General features: G+C 43.7%; 1 protein-coding gene across 8 annotated transcripts in view; it reads left to right on the plus strand.

The window, feature by feature from the left end:
* Window positions 1-16,480, plus strand: part of CADPS (calcium dependent secretion activator) — a 411,831-nt gene that overhangs the window by 270,814 nt on the left and 124,537 nt on the right. For 6 of the 8 annotated variants that reach the window (XM_084902699.1, XM_084902700.1, XM_084902702.1 and 3 more), the window contains exons 12-13: window positions 7,406-7,542; window positions 10,926-11,113. In XM_084902699.1, coding sequence (XP_084758825.1) covers window positions 7,406-7,542; window positions 10,926-11,113 — 325 coding nt within the window. Of the gene's footprint in view, window positions 1-7,405; window positions 7,543-10,925; window positions 11,114-13,372; window positions 13,532-16,480 lie in introns of all 8 variants that reach the window. The other 2 variants (XM_084902706.1, XM_084902705.1) reach the window with 1 other exon arrangement.

Genomic DNA, 16,480 nt, shown 5'->3' on the forward strand with positions numbered 1-16,480 from the left:
TTTTCTAAAAATACTCCTGAAACAGCAAAACCTAAAGCTTAGGAAAATCTGTTTCTTTACTATTTGAGTTATGAATAAAAGAGAGTATACAGTTTCTTTGTTCATGTAGGAAAACCTGACCACCAAAAATTGTCTTGAGGCAGACTTGACATTAGAGGGAGCTAGAAAAATTGGTCAAGAGAGCAGGCAAATATGTACTTCAGTATTTTGAATGCTGATTTAGAAGTTGTAGGTCAATTCATTTTTCCTGATCATTTAATAATAGTCCTTCTTCTAATTCTGTTTGTTTCTTGAATTTGCTTTCTTTTTTCCCCTTTATTTTTATTTTTATTTTGCATAAATGTACCCCTGGCTAGCAGACAGATTTTTTTTTAACACTCCAAGCAGATATATAATGTAACTTTATTTCCTTTGAATGTCTCATGAGGCATTTTTAAAAGATTACCATAGAATGTGAACTTTGTGGGAATTTAGGATTTTGCTTTACTTTTTTTAAAGAATGAAAGAAAGGATGGATGAATAGATGACTGAATGGATTTTGTTCTGCGTAAATTTACATGTATTTGCACAATAACGCATTGCTAGCCTAGTAGATTTCCAGATACTCATTTGCCTTAATTCCTTTCTACAGTTTTATCTCTTGAGATTTTTGCTATATATTCTTGTATTGTCAACTTGCAGTTGCTACATTGCAGGAGTGTGATATCAAAGAATTAATTCAATATTAACTTAATTTGCATGACCCCAAACCACACTGTAAATCACTTTCCTTCTCATTGTAAAAGAAAATGAACTTTTAAAGGAACAAATCTCTACAATCGGGCCCCAAATTTTCCAAATACCATGATAGGACCTAAATAGGCCACGATAAATGAAGCTTCATTTCTTTATTAACTACTTCAGGCACATTTAACATATTAATTCAGTCAGCTAGAGAGAACGTATTTTTGCTCATGTTGCAGGGCATGTAAAAACATCAAGTACTCTGCAAATAACTACATAGATGTAGATGTAATAACTACTGCAGGGAAAATAAAATATCATTGATTTACTATGAAATCAGTAACAAAAACTCTGTTATGATTTTTATTCAAAGCAGCTGTCCTAAAAAGAATTATAAAAATTAACATTGAAATACACATCACATGTTTATCCCCTTGTGTGTATTGTGTATTACCATAATAGGTTTTTAAAACATTCATCTTTACTGGTGAAAGTATTACACATGTCCCCCTGTGTCCCCCCCAATGCCCTTCTCCACCTCACTCCCACCCCCTCCTCAGGCCTTGACCACACTATTGTCTGTGTCCATGGGTTGTTATGCACATATGCCATAATAGTTTTTAATTTGAAGCTTCTGCAAAATTCATTGTGCCCTTCATAGCCTCTGAAGAAGCCATCCTCTGTCAGCCATGCAGTTAGCTGGATTTAGTCGGAGGGACTATCAAGGGGCTGAGTTGATTCTCCAGGGCAGCAGGCGTGGGAGGACCAGTCCTTTGTTTGCTGCGAAGAGCTCAGGAGGGGCACAGCAACATCCCCTGGTTACTTGATCATGCCAAGAAAAACTCTTCTCGAAAATTCTGTGAACAGCCAGCTGCCATTAATCATTGTCACTTCTTTATTTCATGTCTTCTGATGAGGTTGACTACTGTCATTGTTCGTTATTGTCCAAACCATACATTCACTCTTGTACTGTCAAGCAGATATGACAAGTACACATTTTCCATATAAGAAAGACACAAAGTCACCTTTTAATTTGCAGTTTGGGTTCACAGTGACTTTAGTTACATTAGCTATTCTCTTGCCTCTAGCATCCATCCGGAGAGTCACAACAGCCATAACAGTGCTCTGAATTTCAGAGATAAAACAGCTACCTCCAGCTTCTTGTAAAAGGGATTCATTAAAGACAGGAGCCTCTCTCACACAGCTTATTAATACAATCATAATTATTCCCAGCAGCAGAATTTCTTTTTCTCCAGCCCACAAAAAGTCCCAAAATGTAATATTACAAAATAGAGAAATTGAACTTTTGTCTTCATTTTTTTAGCTGTTAGAATAAGAAAATCTCAATAGAATGAAAAACTGAAAGCTCTATTATTCCCCCCAAGAAAATTGCATTTATTTGGTAGAGCTTATTGCAAACTTATCTAAAAATGGTTATATCTGAAACAAAATCACATTATGTTTGTCATTAAGATAAGAAATCATGAAAAAATACTATATACATATTCCCATTGTGAAGGGGGGAGGGGAAAGAATATCAAACATGACATGGTTGAGAATATCAAACATCATGATCAATTACAGAACACTACACGTGGTAGGGTGGCCAATCAGGAACATCACTTGAACTTAATCAATAGATATTTTTCCAACATTGCTTAAATGCCAAACCAAAATTGTTTCTCAGCAAACCTGGGTTAAAGGATTTGGTTAGTTTCCATTTGGAAGCTCTCTTCCACAAGTCTCTGTGTCCATCAGCCTGCGCTTGTGCCTTTGATACTGCTGCTAGTGCACTAAGTTTCTGAGTGCAGTTAGGTGCCAGTGCCAGCTTTACCCATCTAAGTTTAGTCTGAAGTCAGTCTCCTATGCCCATGCTATAAAGGACTTTGTACTCCTGATGCGGTTAACTCCCAGAAGTGAAACAAGCAGCATCCTTTGAAAGATGTGTTGGATTATGCCTGAGCTGCAGGTCCTGTACAGTTGCATAGCCCATTGCAGTACAGTTGGAGCCCTTGCCAATCCAGCACAGCTTAGGAGCTGCCCAACCCGGGCTGGAAAAGGTAAAGGGCAAAGATGAAAGTCAATCCGTAAAATGCAGCCGTCAATCTTTGATTTCTAAATAACAATAATGATGATGATGACGACGAATAGTAGTAATAATAAGAGTATGGGTATGCATCTCCCTAAAGCAAGGGATAATACAGACATCATTAGAATGTTAAGCAGCCACTTCACTCTCCTAGTTCTTTCATTTGCTCAACCCACTGTTAAAATCCATGTTCCTTCTGTTGACACCTGCCAAACATTGGCAAAGGAAATGATCCCAAGGTGTCCTGAAGTCAAAAATTAACTTTCTTACACTTTGTCTCTGGCCTATTTCCCCCTTGTTAATGTCAACATTGGAGTTTTATTTTATTTTTTTAATCTACCAAATCCATTTGTTTGTGGAGGGGGAAATGGGATTGCAAGGAGCGTTTAATTTTTAATGTTTGGCACTGGAGGAGAACAGTCTGGGACAGTGCAAGAATGACTATATGGTGTTGCTTGGGAAGCACCCACAAGTTCTTTGAAACAGAATTTGGAACAGCTGGACCACTGCAGTGTTTTATTTTAAAATAGACAACATATGTAATGCATATGGTCCTAGACATGTATGGAGACACAGGCAGACAGTCTGAACGGTAGCCAAAGACACCTGCACCTACAATTCTGTTTCCTCCTATGAGATTTTTCCCCCCTAAGAGCACATGTTCCCACTTTGGGATTTGCAAGATGCCATCTGAATCCCCATGTGTGTGACTCCTTATTCAAGTCGGTGGGGAAGTGTTGTGGGGCGGGAGTGTCAGAATAAGTCCATTAGCGAGCACCTCCAAAGGGCCCAGCTCCTCTGGAGGCTGGCAGGGGAAGTTACAGATCAGAAACTTACCCGCAAGGAACCTATCACCCACCAAGGGACTCCGCAGAGAAACTGGAGCGACCCCAGCGAAAACACAAAGACAGGATCTGGGCGTTGGCTATGCAGGGGACAGGAGGAGCATCAAGCGGAGTGATTGGAGAGCACTCCCAGCTTCAGAGCACGAAACAGTTTAAGGAGCAACCTGTGGCTCACAGTAGCTTTCAGCTGGAGGCAGCCGTCACTCCCTGAGCACATGAACAGGATGGCTTCGGGAGCACGCAGAAGCCTGTGCATTCCCTCGCAGGGACAGTGCACTGAGCACCTACCCTGTGCCAGGCTCCTGCGCTTCCCAGCCCTTCTCCCCCAGCCTCTCCCCAGCCCCCTGAGGGAGACTCACACTAAGCTCAGGGAACAGGTGAGGAAATGGCACTCAGAAATACGAATCCACCTGCCTCCCATCACACTGTTCAAGGCAGAGCTGGCCTCAGAGTCAGTCTGGGAACCCCGAAGCCCACCCCCTTAGCCACCTGCTATTTTAGCTTCAATAAACTTGTTCCCGTTGAATGTGGCATGTCAACATTCCAAGGAATCAAGAAATAGAAAATACTTGTTGAAGGAGTGCATTTATTTATTTTGATGAAATAAACTCATTATATTAATATGTATGTGCCAGGGACTAGTCTAGGTTCTGGACATATAGTGAGTACAACCACACACACGCGCACACACACACGCGCGAGCGCGCACATACACACACACACACACACACACACACACACACACACAAATCCCTGCTTGAAATGAACTTAAAAATCATATCCCTTCCATTGACATCTTAAAACGGCATTCCTCTTTCACTTTTCTGAACATAACAAGCTCAATGAAACTCTCAAAGATTCCACGGGAGCCAGCCACCCTTGTAAGTGCTCTTGAGTTGTTGGAACCGTTATTAAGGTTAGGAGCCTGATTCTGAGTAAATGACGATTTTGTGTTCAGCAAAATCCAGGGGCTGCTCCTTTGGCTTGCTAGAAATCACCGCTCCATTAAGTTCCATCCCACACATGTAGAAGGTGTGTGAAGGGATTGCAAGGTGGCCGAACGACAGTGGCAGCAGAAAGGGAGCGGAAAGCTCAGCTCAGTTTGCACACAGGAAGCGGAGGGTCTGAGATCTCTCAGCCGGCAGCCCACGGCTATTCTGTAAGGGAGCTTACACTTGAATCTAGACCTCCACATCCATCCCAGGCTCTTTCGACAGGAGGGCCCAGAGAGAGAGAAGAAAGGGAGGTGGGAAAAGGAATCTGTATGTGGCTAGAGTTCCTTTCTGAAAAGAAGCCCGGCCACAGCCTGTTTTTCGGTAAGCCGGGCTGGAAACATGAAAGCAGGACTGCTCCTCAGATGTGCTCCGGGCTGGGAGTTGGCAGGTGAAGCCGCGTTGTGGTGGGCGGGGAGGCGGCGCAGGGATCTGCAGCCAGGTCTCTGCGAGGGAGCCAAGTCGCCTTTGCAGATCCGCTTCCTGAGTGGGCAGCAGGCGAAACAGTTCATCGCGAAGTTTGCGAGTAGTTCAACCCAAAAAGAAAGACTAAGAGACGTAGGGCACGTGCCATCTTTCTAATAGCCACAGAAGAGCCCCCTTCTCTTTGAGCTAAATAACCGGTGGCACCAGCATAATTGGGGAGCGATAAAAGAGCTGAGCCAAACTGGCAGAGAAAGGGCCAGGCCGATGTATCCGCTTTCAGACTCCTTCTGAGAAATCCCAGAGCAGGAGGCTGTGCTACCTAAGAAAAGCCTGTCTGTCTGTTCCAATGGGGAGGCAGGCTGGGGTGCCTCCGGAGGAGCAATCCATGCACCCCCCTCTGTGAGTCTCTCCTGATTTAAAGTGGCCGACAGGATGGAGCTGAGCAGTGCAGAGGTACCCCTGGACTGCAGGCATGCCATTCTGCGGGTAGGAGGGACCTGAAGTCGGAGCAGCTTTAAACACTTGTCTTGGGCCAGAGAAGCACACACACACACACACACACACACACACACACACACCACACACACACACAGATGCACACATGCACTGGAAGCAGCCAGCTTTTGTCCCCAGCACCAACTTCTTGGCCACCCCTCTTGCCAACCACCCGAGTCAAGGGAGAAAGTAGCTTCGAGACCAAACAACCAGACAAAAAAATCCTCCTAAACACAGCCCCTCACCTCACACGGAAGCACTTCCTTGAATACAACTCTGACAGTTAACACAGCAAGAGGATTCTTTCGGATCCTCTCATATAATTCCTGCACATGTGATATTCCCTCTAGAAGCCTGTGTTTTCTCCTTCGAACAGAGCGGTTTGGCTATTAAAATCCTCATTCTTCACATGCCTGCTGGAAACTGTCGCTTCTGGGTGTCTCGGGCATACACAGCACACTCTGCTCAAACACTGACCACTTGCTGCTTCTGTGGAAAAATGACTGAAGACTTGGAAATTCTGACAATAAGGAGGCATTAACCTAACATTCCATGCATATATTGTTTAGATCCACAAAATCTATAATGTGAGGAGAAATCATCACTTTAAATAAATCTTAAACCATCGTCTTAAAGTCACACTGCTAGCAGAACCCAAGTTTTCAGCCATTCCCCAAGCACAGGAGGGGGACAAAGCTGCCTGGAAGGAAGACCCTGTATGAAAATATTACCCAAACACCCTCTCAAGTCCAACCTCGATTTTCCCTGTGCCCTGACAGCGTTCCTGGTCCCTGGCAGGCCCCCACACGCAGAACAGAGCAGGCAGGGAATGAAGAGACTCTTGCTTAATGTGAAACAAGATTCCTTTTCTCCACAGTCTGCATATCAGGAGAGGGAACCAGTGTGAGGAGTGAGCTGACTCCTTTCACGCCTCAGACCTTCATTCCAACCTCGTCAGGCTTTGCTTGGATTCTCTGCGTTCTTTTGCCGATGGAGTGTAGAGTATTTTTGTTACACATATTGAGATTAATTAGGTAGCCCCTAGGAGGTTTTGCCTACAGCCTTCGCCCTGTAAGGGAAGGTGTGAATACATTGAGATTATTAATTCACAATAAATGGCAGATCGTAGCCCTTGCCAAGTGCATTGGCTTGTCTCTTCCATAAGCTTTGTTAGCTGAGTACACCCAGGCAAAGGCAACGTCCCTGGCTACCCCAAACTAAATCCCTTTTAGCTTATTCTCCAGATTTCAATAAAAATATTTTTGTTGTTATTATTATTATTATTTTTTAATTTTGGAGGGTGGGGACCCAAACCTTTTTGTGAAACCAAATTGGCAGTGGGGACTTGGAAGGGGTGGATCCAAATATTGTCACTTCGCTGAAAATCAGCCTAACCCTTTCCCAGATGATCCCAACAATTGTAGAGAAATTGCTCTAGACATAACCACTGGAATGGCAGAATCTATTCAAAACCTGCAGAGCTCAATAGGCTTCTCGAAGAAAGGTCCGATCTGCTTTCAGTGTTCGGTGAAAAGCAGGTGAAGTGACGGTCGTGTGCTTAGTCTGTAAAGAACGGCATAAAGGCACTGGAGTTGTGATCATTTGATAAACACATTGATGCCAATATATTCTTGCCTACATGCAATAAACTCACCAGTAAGTGATGCAAGTTGACAATGGGAAGGTGGAAAGACTATCTGGGGGGTGCTGGTGGGAGGGACTGGGAAACAGCTAGCATTCGTAGTGCCTAGTGAATTCCTGTGTGTTTGAAATGTCAAAGAAAATGTGATGTGTTTCTCTAAATTGTGTCTCTCTCCACATGTATAAATGAACAGACGCAGATAGAGCTCAAAAGCATGGCATGGATGAATTTATCTCGTCCAACCCCTGTAACTTTGACCACGCTTCCCTCTTTGAGATGGTGCAACGCCTTACTTTGGATCACAGACTTAATGATTCCTATTCTTGCCTGGCAAGTATATTCTTTGGTCTACAGCAATTTAAACACGATGACTTTTTTTTTTTTTAATGAAATAATTCTTTACCTTGCTGTTAGAAGCTCTCTTTTCTCCAGGACAGAGCCCCTTTGACAATGATAAATGTGTCCCTGATTTCCTGGGTCGGGATAGTTTTTCCTTCCCAAAGAAAGGAGTCGGCAGGAAGTTGTCAGTAGAGACGATCCAACTCCCCAGCCTCCGTATCCGAGCTTCCCCCTTTTCAGCTGCTACATGAGAAATATTCCCAAGAGGGGAACCGAGTTTGGCATCTGCTGGTGGAGAACTTGTAAAACCTGACTGGGTTTCTAGACTTTAAGATCCGCCTGCCTTCCCATCCTGGATAAGACCCTGTGCTCCTGTCTCTGAAAGGAATGTGTCCCTTCTGTTTATTTTTGAAAGATTGAAGTGATTTGCACATAAACTCCACTTGATTCTGCATAAGCTCAACTGGTTTGGGTTGGTTTGGGTGGGTGGCTTCTTTTTCTTAGTGGCATTTAGAGCATTTCACCCTTTGAGGGAGTCTTTATGACGCATTAGGCGTTTGGAAGTCCAGCTCCCAGCAAGGGAGCATGTCTCTTGCAATTCTGTTTTAAGCCCAGATTTAAATCGGTTAAATTCAAGAGACTGCTATTATGTCTGAAGAGACATTTGTGGCTTTGTATTATCAAAATTGGAAGCCTAAAAAGGACCCAATTTCTTTTCTTCTGCAAACCATAAAGTACTTCATTTTTAAAAGGTAAATGTTATGAATTCCACTTTATAGATGGGAAAGGTGAGGGAAATGAAGAAATGACTTTACACAAAGGAAAAGCCTCATCTCTGCTCCTAGGTTTAATATATCTGCATATTATTAATGTGAGATCCTTAAGTAATTAATATTATATACTTAACATATCATGGATACTAACATACATATAATGAAAATATTTTCCTATTTAAGTGGCACAGCTACATCCTAAATATATTCCAACTAATTTTTATTTTAAACTCTTTTTTTTCTGTAGCCAAGACCAAAATATAAAAAATAGTAGATAAAATAGTCTTAAAAAGCAAAGTAGTATTATGTGGAATAATTTATTGATCTACATCTCATAAAAGATGCATTGATTATCTCAGGTTTGGAATCACTTTATCAGAAGAATCTGAACTTTGCCAAATTGGAAAAGAAAATATCATTTTCACTTTAAAAAAATTAAAAAGAGGGGGGGAAGCTTACCTTGCATTGCAAGGCAATTTTTCTCTAATGTATTTCCAACGATTATGTGATCTTTTGCGTAATTATAAATTGCACACATGAAACTTGTAAGAATATGCCTCTGAACTTTACTCATTATCTTCACATATAATTTCTATTCTCTTGAAAAAAAATTTTTGAGCTGTATTATTTTCAGGACTTTTTTACATCATCATTTTTTTAAGCCAATTTTCTTTTTCACTGAGAAATTTATCACTAAGGAGACTTGACTTTCTAAAAAATTAAATAAATAAACCAGAAATAAAATTTTGATTTTGAAACTGTGCTCTATTAGTCATGTATAAGCTTGCAAATATGCTCCCAAATCCAGAATTAATTATAATAGCATAAAATTGTTTTCTTCCCCATTTGCATACCTATATCTATTAATCATCATCCCAAAGTTTGAGAAAATAACAGCAATTAAAAAGCCCTATCTCCTGCCTCTCTATCCCATTTTCTCATTATTACAATCTTTTTATTTCAGTTAGTTTTGGAGACCGACCAGCAGGGATACATAAATTTTTCTGTGTCTTCGACTGAGTTCCTAATTGATATTTCTTCAACTCTTTTCAAAGCAGCTATTTTGGCATCTACAAAAGACGTGGTGTCATCCGAGTCGTAGAAAATATATTTTAATCTTTCACAGCAGTGTTGTTTCTGAGATTTAGCATTTGGGGTAGCAGATGGAGTGGCAAAGAAGTTGCCTATAGGGGCAGCCCACTGCCTCGACTACTCTCCCGCCCTCTGCAGTAACTTATCATTTGAAATAGGAAAGATGCCGTCTCGTTGGATGCATTGCTGAGCTGCATGTTGTCAGTGGAAGCGTCTGCAGATCACTAATATGAGAGCCGAGGGCTGCAGGGGCCTCCCTCACTGCCCTTCTGTGGCCTCTACCTGCACCTTGTCACTTCCTCCTTTTGCATTTTCCCTCCCGAGGCAAAGCAGTATTCAAAAGGTGACTCAGAGAAGAGCCTCTGAGTAAAATTATATTTAAAACAACCCTAAGTCCCCAGCTCACAAACTGCCACCTAAAGTGGTTTATTTCTTGATTCAGGAAAGTACTGAAACCAAAAGTAGTCAGTCATGATTCAGGCTGGCCCCATGGTGACCTTGAAGGGCAAGTCCCTCGGCCTCTCTGAGCATCTGTTTTCTTGCGTGCCTAGTGCCTCTCATTTTGCTCAAATCGGAGATTCTCCTTTATGGCAGAGTTTCACCTGGTCCTTTAGCAAACAAATAAATAATAAGACAAATAGAGGGGTTAAGGCAAAAGCTCCTCTCCATTTAACTCGCTACTTCAAAACTTAGTATGTTATTCTCTTTGGAAAAGTATCATGATTATTTAAAAAATCAATGACAGCTGACATTCAATATATTCTGTATGCGTTTCCGAGGTGCAGTATAGTAGTTAGACAAGGATGTCCCACCTGGCATCATACATAGTTATCTCGATATTATTGACTATATTCCCCCCAAATGTTTGCTTCCAAAGTGAAGGGTTTATGAAGTCCTGGTACTCAGATAGGCCAGTCACAGTATAGCTTAATGCTCCAGAGTACGGAAATCAGGAGATGTGGAGTCAGACAGAGCTGGTTTGAGTCCGGCCTCTGTTTGTGGTGTCTGTGAGTCACTCACTAGCCCTGATTCCAGTTCCTCATCAGTTAAACAAAGATGAATCTGCCCTGTCTCCCCCGCAAGCCTGCCCTGGGGCTCCACTGTCCCATGTTTTACTTTTCTCGTCAGTGATGGAGACTGCCCCATGCCCACACCAGCACTCTCCTACGATGTACAGATCAGTGTTGGGAAGTGGAAGACCCCCTCTGGAATCATGCTTTCTGCTAATCAGACACCTCCACTCACTAGCTCTGGAATTCTGGGAAATTCCATGTGCTCCCAGACCTCGAGTCCCCACCCATCACCAGGGCTACCAGCACATGCACGTGGGGCTGGTCTGAGATTACCCCGAACAGCACACCCAGTGGTTAGGGCCACAGCAGGCACTCGCTGAACAATCAGCTCGGGCTATTTTTAACCCTCTACACTCTCCCCCAGCTCTCGCAGCCCTCCCGAAGGACTACAACTACCCGTATTTAAAAGAAAGTCTCTCCTCTATTCCCCGCACAGGGTTGGTTCAGTCCCGGGCAGGTGTTTGTGCTCGATGAGTACTGCGCCCGGAATGGAGTCCGAGGCTGCCACCGGCATCTCTGCTACCTCCGAGACCTGCTGGAGCGGGCGGAGAACGGAGCCATGATCGACCCCACCCTCCTGCACTACAGCTTTGCCTTCTGCGCATCCCATGTCCACGGGAACAGGTGAGCGCCCACCGCAGGGACCCCTCAAGGTCATGTTCCTGGTTTAGGCCTGGTCCTGCTTTGAGGGTCACCGCTAACCCTCTGCCCTCCCCCATTCCCTCAGGAGGACACACAGACCCACAGACACAGACACAGAGCACAGACACAGAGCACACAGGGCTAGCTTTCCTTCCAAAGACTCAAAGGAAGGGTCGTGAAGAGGGTCTGTGAAGTGAGAGCCAACCAGGTCTAGATCACAACCCGCCCGCCTCCTCCCCCCCTTCCTAGCAATGACCTGGTGGTAGTGGCACCCTCTGTGCCAGTTCTCACTCTGTAAACAGGACAGTCATGTCCTAGCATGGCTGATGAGAGGGTGCAAGGGCACAAAAAGGGCACAGCACCTGCCTGGGATCTGGCGAGGGGTTAAAGGTTCGTCTTGCTGTTACCATCACTCTTTCCATAAATATTAAACGATCACCGAGTGTCAGGCACTCTGGAAGACATTCAACATGCAGGATGAACAAGAACTAAACACGGAACAAGGGCAGAGGGACACGGAGACCCATGTTCTGACTAAAAAGGGGTAAAATGTCATGACAGCATTTAGTAAAGGAACAGGACTCCCAGGGAGTGGCAGGTCGGCAGCAGGGCCTCCCGGACAGAGCGATGCTCGGGCTGAGAACCTCAGCAAGCGTAGGAGCTGAACAGCTCCAGGGAAAAGGAGCAGCTTGTGCAAATGCCCTGCACAGGGAGGAAGCCGAGTCCATTTCAAGAGCTAGCACACACAGGGGACGCTGAAAGGCGAAGAGAGTCACAGCGCCTCAGTGTCGCCGTGGAGCTGGGGAGAACGGCAGAGGTAACTGCATGAGCAGCCCCTCATTTTACAGGTTTTGTGTTGTTTTTTTTAATATATATTTTATTGATTTTTTTTACAGAGAGGAAGGGAGAGGAGGAAAAGAGGGATAGAGAGATAGAAACATCAATGAGAGAGGAACATCGACCAGTTGCATCCTGCACACCCCCTACCGGGGATGTGCCCGCAACCAATGTACATGCCCTTGACTGGAATCGACCCTGGGACCCTTCAGTCCGCAGGCCAACTCGCTATCCACTGAGGCAAACCGGTTTCAGCTCATTTTACAGGTTTTATAGACATGACCAGTGCCTCCTTTCTCCTAACTTTGTACAAAGTACTCTCTTCCTTTAGACGTTGCCCAGCTCCTGGAGGAAGAGATCCAAGTTCTGAATAATGCAAAACAGCAAATAATTTAAGAACGTTTCCATTTGGCTCTGAAGACGCGGAATACATTTCAACACTGCCACAGCCAGTTTGCTAGCCCAATGCACGTAGCCTCCCATGGCTGCAAAGAGGAGCCTGCCTCACCCCAGGGCACCCCCCAGGTGCCAGGGAAGGCACCCCCAGGGGGAGCTAGGTGCCCTTGATGCAAAGGTCACTGCTCTGAGAAATTCTCACGTGAGGGAACCCTGAATTGACTGCATTTATTTCTGGTCAGAACCATGTCAGCCATGTTCATGTGTGCAAGCTATGCAACTCAGGAATGTCCGTGGGATCTGTTCTGTGCCTTTCCTTTCTCTAGTGGGGGTGGATTTTATCAAACGCACCTTTAGCATTTAGAGCTAGATAACAATAGCATTGTAGGTTTGCATAGTTAGCAGGCAATCAGGTTTTATCATCTGCCATTATTGTCAGGTTCACTAGCCCTGCATAGGACCTTTTATTTGCACAAAGGATATTTTTGAAAACCTGGTACCTGAAACGTATCTGCGCATAATTCTGCTTTTTATAAATATGTACACTTTGATGACTATCTGTTACAGCCTCTTGGACTGAATTCTTGAGAGAGAGAGAAGTTGCATTATATTCTCTGGGTTGTCACACTGTATTCTACATATGTTACTGAATAAGAAAGTGTTATAAAATAATGAAGTGTTGTTGTAAACTCCCTGGTAAACATCATCATGAATTATGATACACATTGTCTGGATTTCATATTGTAAGACTGCCACTTGCTTCACAGTTAGGTTTATACATCTTGTCATGGAAACAGTTTGGGGTTTCTTATTTTCTTTTCAGTTCTGATTTTTCCTTATGCAAGTTTGCATCTTTTTTCCTTATTATTTTGGTTCGAATGCATTTGCTCTTGCCGTTTGATGCATCCTTCTCTTTATTTCTTTTGTTTGTGCATGTGTGTGGGCTCTTGATTCTCCTGTCCTGGCCACCCTATGTGCATGCTCCGTGCCAACACCCCCACTCCAAAGTCAACAAATGCATGTGTACCTTAGTGGGCTGCCACCACACACAGACCCCGAAGGGAGCAAAACCCCCTCCCCATCTGAACCAGAGGCTAAAAAAGACACAAAAAAGGAAAGTAAAAGAAGAAAAGATTTCAAAACTCAGGCAAACCCAGAGCCCAGAAGGTAAGACATGACATGTGTATTGGCTTGTATTTTGCAATGTCTGTGACCTTCCCCTACGCTCTCCCCCACCCACAACCACCACCTCGACCTAAGCAAACAGCAAGCTCTTTGTGTTCCTGAGGTCTCTTTCCCTTTAACGTCTGTCAAAAGCGGGCTTTAAAAGTAATCCTAGCAATGGGTGAAGATGCCGTGTATTGGGGCTGAATTTGAGTCAGGTGTTTAGTGCCTCTTGAAACATGTCCCTATTTTTAAAAACTAATTGAGCAATATATAAACAGAATCACGAGTCAGATTGCTGTTTTAGTGGCTTCTAGTTAGGGTCCTGGTACCTTACCAAGTCATTCATATTAAGCAACCCGTGCTTTATAATTTTGAAATTATGCTTCAAGAGCAAATAAAATGTGTTGGCATAAGACGGGTCTATACATTTATAGCAGCTCTATCGTTTTTCGGCAAGCTCCCCTCAGTTTCACACTAATTTGTGAAAGAAATTGATCTTCAAATACAATTTGTAATAAAGTCACAAAATAAAGCCTCTCACTAAATTAATGGCTCTTAGTAGAATCGCTTATACAATAAGCTCACCCTGAAGGCACTTTTAAGTTCTAAAATTGTGTTTCTCCTCTCCTCTTTCCTGTGACCTTGAGGGACACTCTCTTTGTGAATTGGTAAAATGGCAAATTGGTGGCTTTTTCTCCCTTAAAACTAGATTTGCAGTTATTTCCTGTGTTACCCATGTGTTCTTCTTCACCTTCCCTTCCCTCACTCCAAATTAACACTCATATTTTCAAATGTCTTTGTTGTGGTTTTGAAACTGATTTTGTGGCCCTGGCTGGCATTGCCACACCATACAGAGTTCATAAGCGGGCATGCTTTGTGCTTCAGTGTAAATTTATCCACTGGAATATTTCTAAGCCCTGAAATGTATGCAGTTCGTGTGTAGGCAGTCAGATGACAATGCCAACTTTCGCTTCTTAGAGCAGGTGGCAAGCTTCCGCCAGTGTACCCAGGTCTAACAGGGAAGGTCACAGAAAGCCCTGGTTCCATGTGGATGGATATCTGTCTTCTGAACTTGCAGTCTGTAAGGCTGCAGGGGAGGTGGGGTTTCTATGTGTGCCTCCCCGTGGGGGTCGCAATGCAAGGCAACCGTGGTTTGCAGCCAGTAAGAAAGTGCCCTGAGACTCTGGCTTCTGTCCAAGGTGCCGCTTTTGAGAGTGATGAGAATTGAAACAGAACAGAGAGCGAATGGTCACACTTGGAATCTGACCTGGTCTAGTCCCTGTGCCATGAAAAATTATCCAAAAGGATTTTGAATGGTACTTTGAGAGGATTATGTGTGTCTAGGGTCTATGTTTGCCTGCATTTTTTAAAGAAGAAGAAATCGTAATATTAAGGATCAGTTATGTAACATTCTGCAGTTTACAAAGCGCTTTTATATATTCTATCTCACTTGCTATAACATTTTCAATTTGGCTATTTTTACATCCATTTTGCAGATGGTTAAACTGTATGACTCGCTCATGGAAGCAGCAAACCTGGATGTTCTGAGTCCTAAGGTCTTTCTCTTTGCATATATCAGCACTGTACATAGATTCTAAAGATCTGAGGATTAGAGCCATATATCTAGGATTACTGTGTCTCCTTTCTGTGCCTCGGTTTTCTCATCAACAGAATGAGTACACAGAATCATAGCATCGGTAATATCTCACCTATCTCTAATATCATCTTCCATGGGTTATAATAGCAAAGGAAGTAGTACATTGTCAGATTTCATAAATAAGGTTTAATTAAGGTAAAGTCACTTGCTGCCATTTAATAAGCACTCCCTACATGCCAGGCACTGTGTGGAGTTCGATTTACATATATTACTTTATTTTATCCTTATTACTTCCCTATAAGTATTGTTATTCCCTTCATAACAGATGAGAAGTTTGTGGCTCAGATGCATTTGGTCACTTACATAACAAATACGTGTGTGCGTGTGTGTGTGTGTGTGTGTGTCTAATGCAAGCATGACTATTCTGACATGGAGTTTGCATTGGCACCTCTCTGCATGCCTTCCTGCCTGCCCTGCATTAACAGTGTGTACATGTGAGATCCAGCTTCAGCCATTTGGTATGAGTTTAAACATCTCAGGTGAGATATATATAGTAGTCATGAATTAATTTAAGAGTTTTCTATTTTTGTCCTAAAAATGTCGAAAATCCATTTGGCCCTCCTGACAATGTCAGACGGTGGAGAAAACCCGCGCTGCATCTGAAGTGTTAGATCACCCAAGGGAGAGTCTCCTTTGAACACTACCCACAGCCCTGGGTGCTGCCCATTTTCCTGACTGTGGCACCAGGATGAGCACTGCTTGCATGTAGAGATGTTACCTATTCGTTGACCCAGATTAGGAAGGAATTCATGCCTCACGAACACAAACGGCCCTTTCACTGGGTTTAACTGAACAATAGAGCCTGTTTCTCTTGTCACCGCACAGCCAGCTTCAGATTAGACAGCGAGTTGCTCTTTACTTAATTATTAACTTTCTAACCTGCTGTTAACTCAGCAGCCCCAGAGGTGGAGGCAGAGCTCTGGCCTGCTGCAGCTGGAAATCATCAGTGAGTGCCCAGGGGCGGATGACCGAGTCTCTCCCACCTTCCCTGGAAGCCTGTGTCCCTTCTCTGTGAACACCGTGCCTATGGGAAGTTCAAACACCTAATCCGAAGGAGACAGACACTCTGGTCAGCCATGAAGATGTTTGTCCTCCATCAGCTCATCCACTGCAAGGGATGGAACCATCCACATGTTTGGCATCTTTACCCCATAGCAAATATGTGTGTGAGCCCAATGCAGTGGTGGTTCTTGACCCAGCATGGTCTGCCTCCCCCACAGGAGACATTTGGCAATGTCTGGAGACACTGCTGATTGTCACACGGACAGGGCTAGTGCAATGTCCTTTAGCAG

The sequence above is a fragment of the Pipistrellus hanaki genome (assembly GCF_964339955.1).
Source record: "Pipistrellus hanaki genome assembly, chromosome: 13".
NCBI lineage: Eukaryota > Metazoa > Chordata > Mammalia > Chiroptera > Vespertilionidae > Pipistrellus > Pipistrellus hanaki.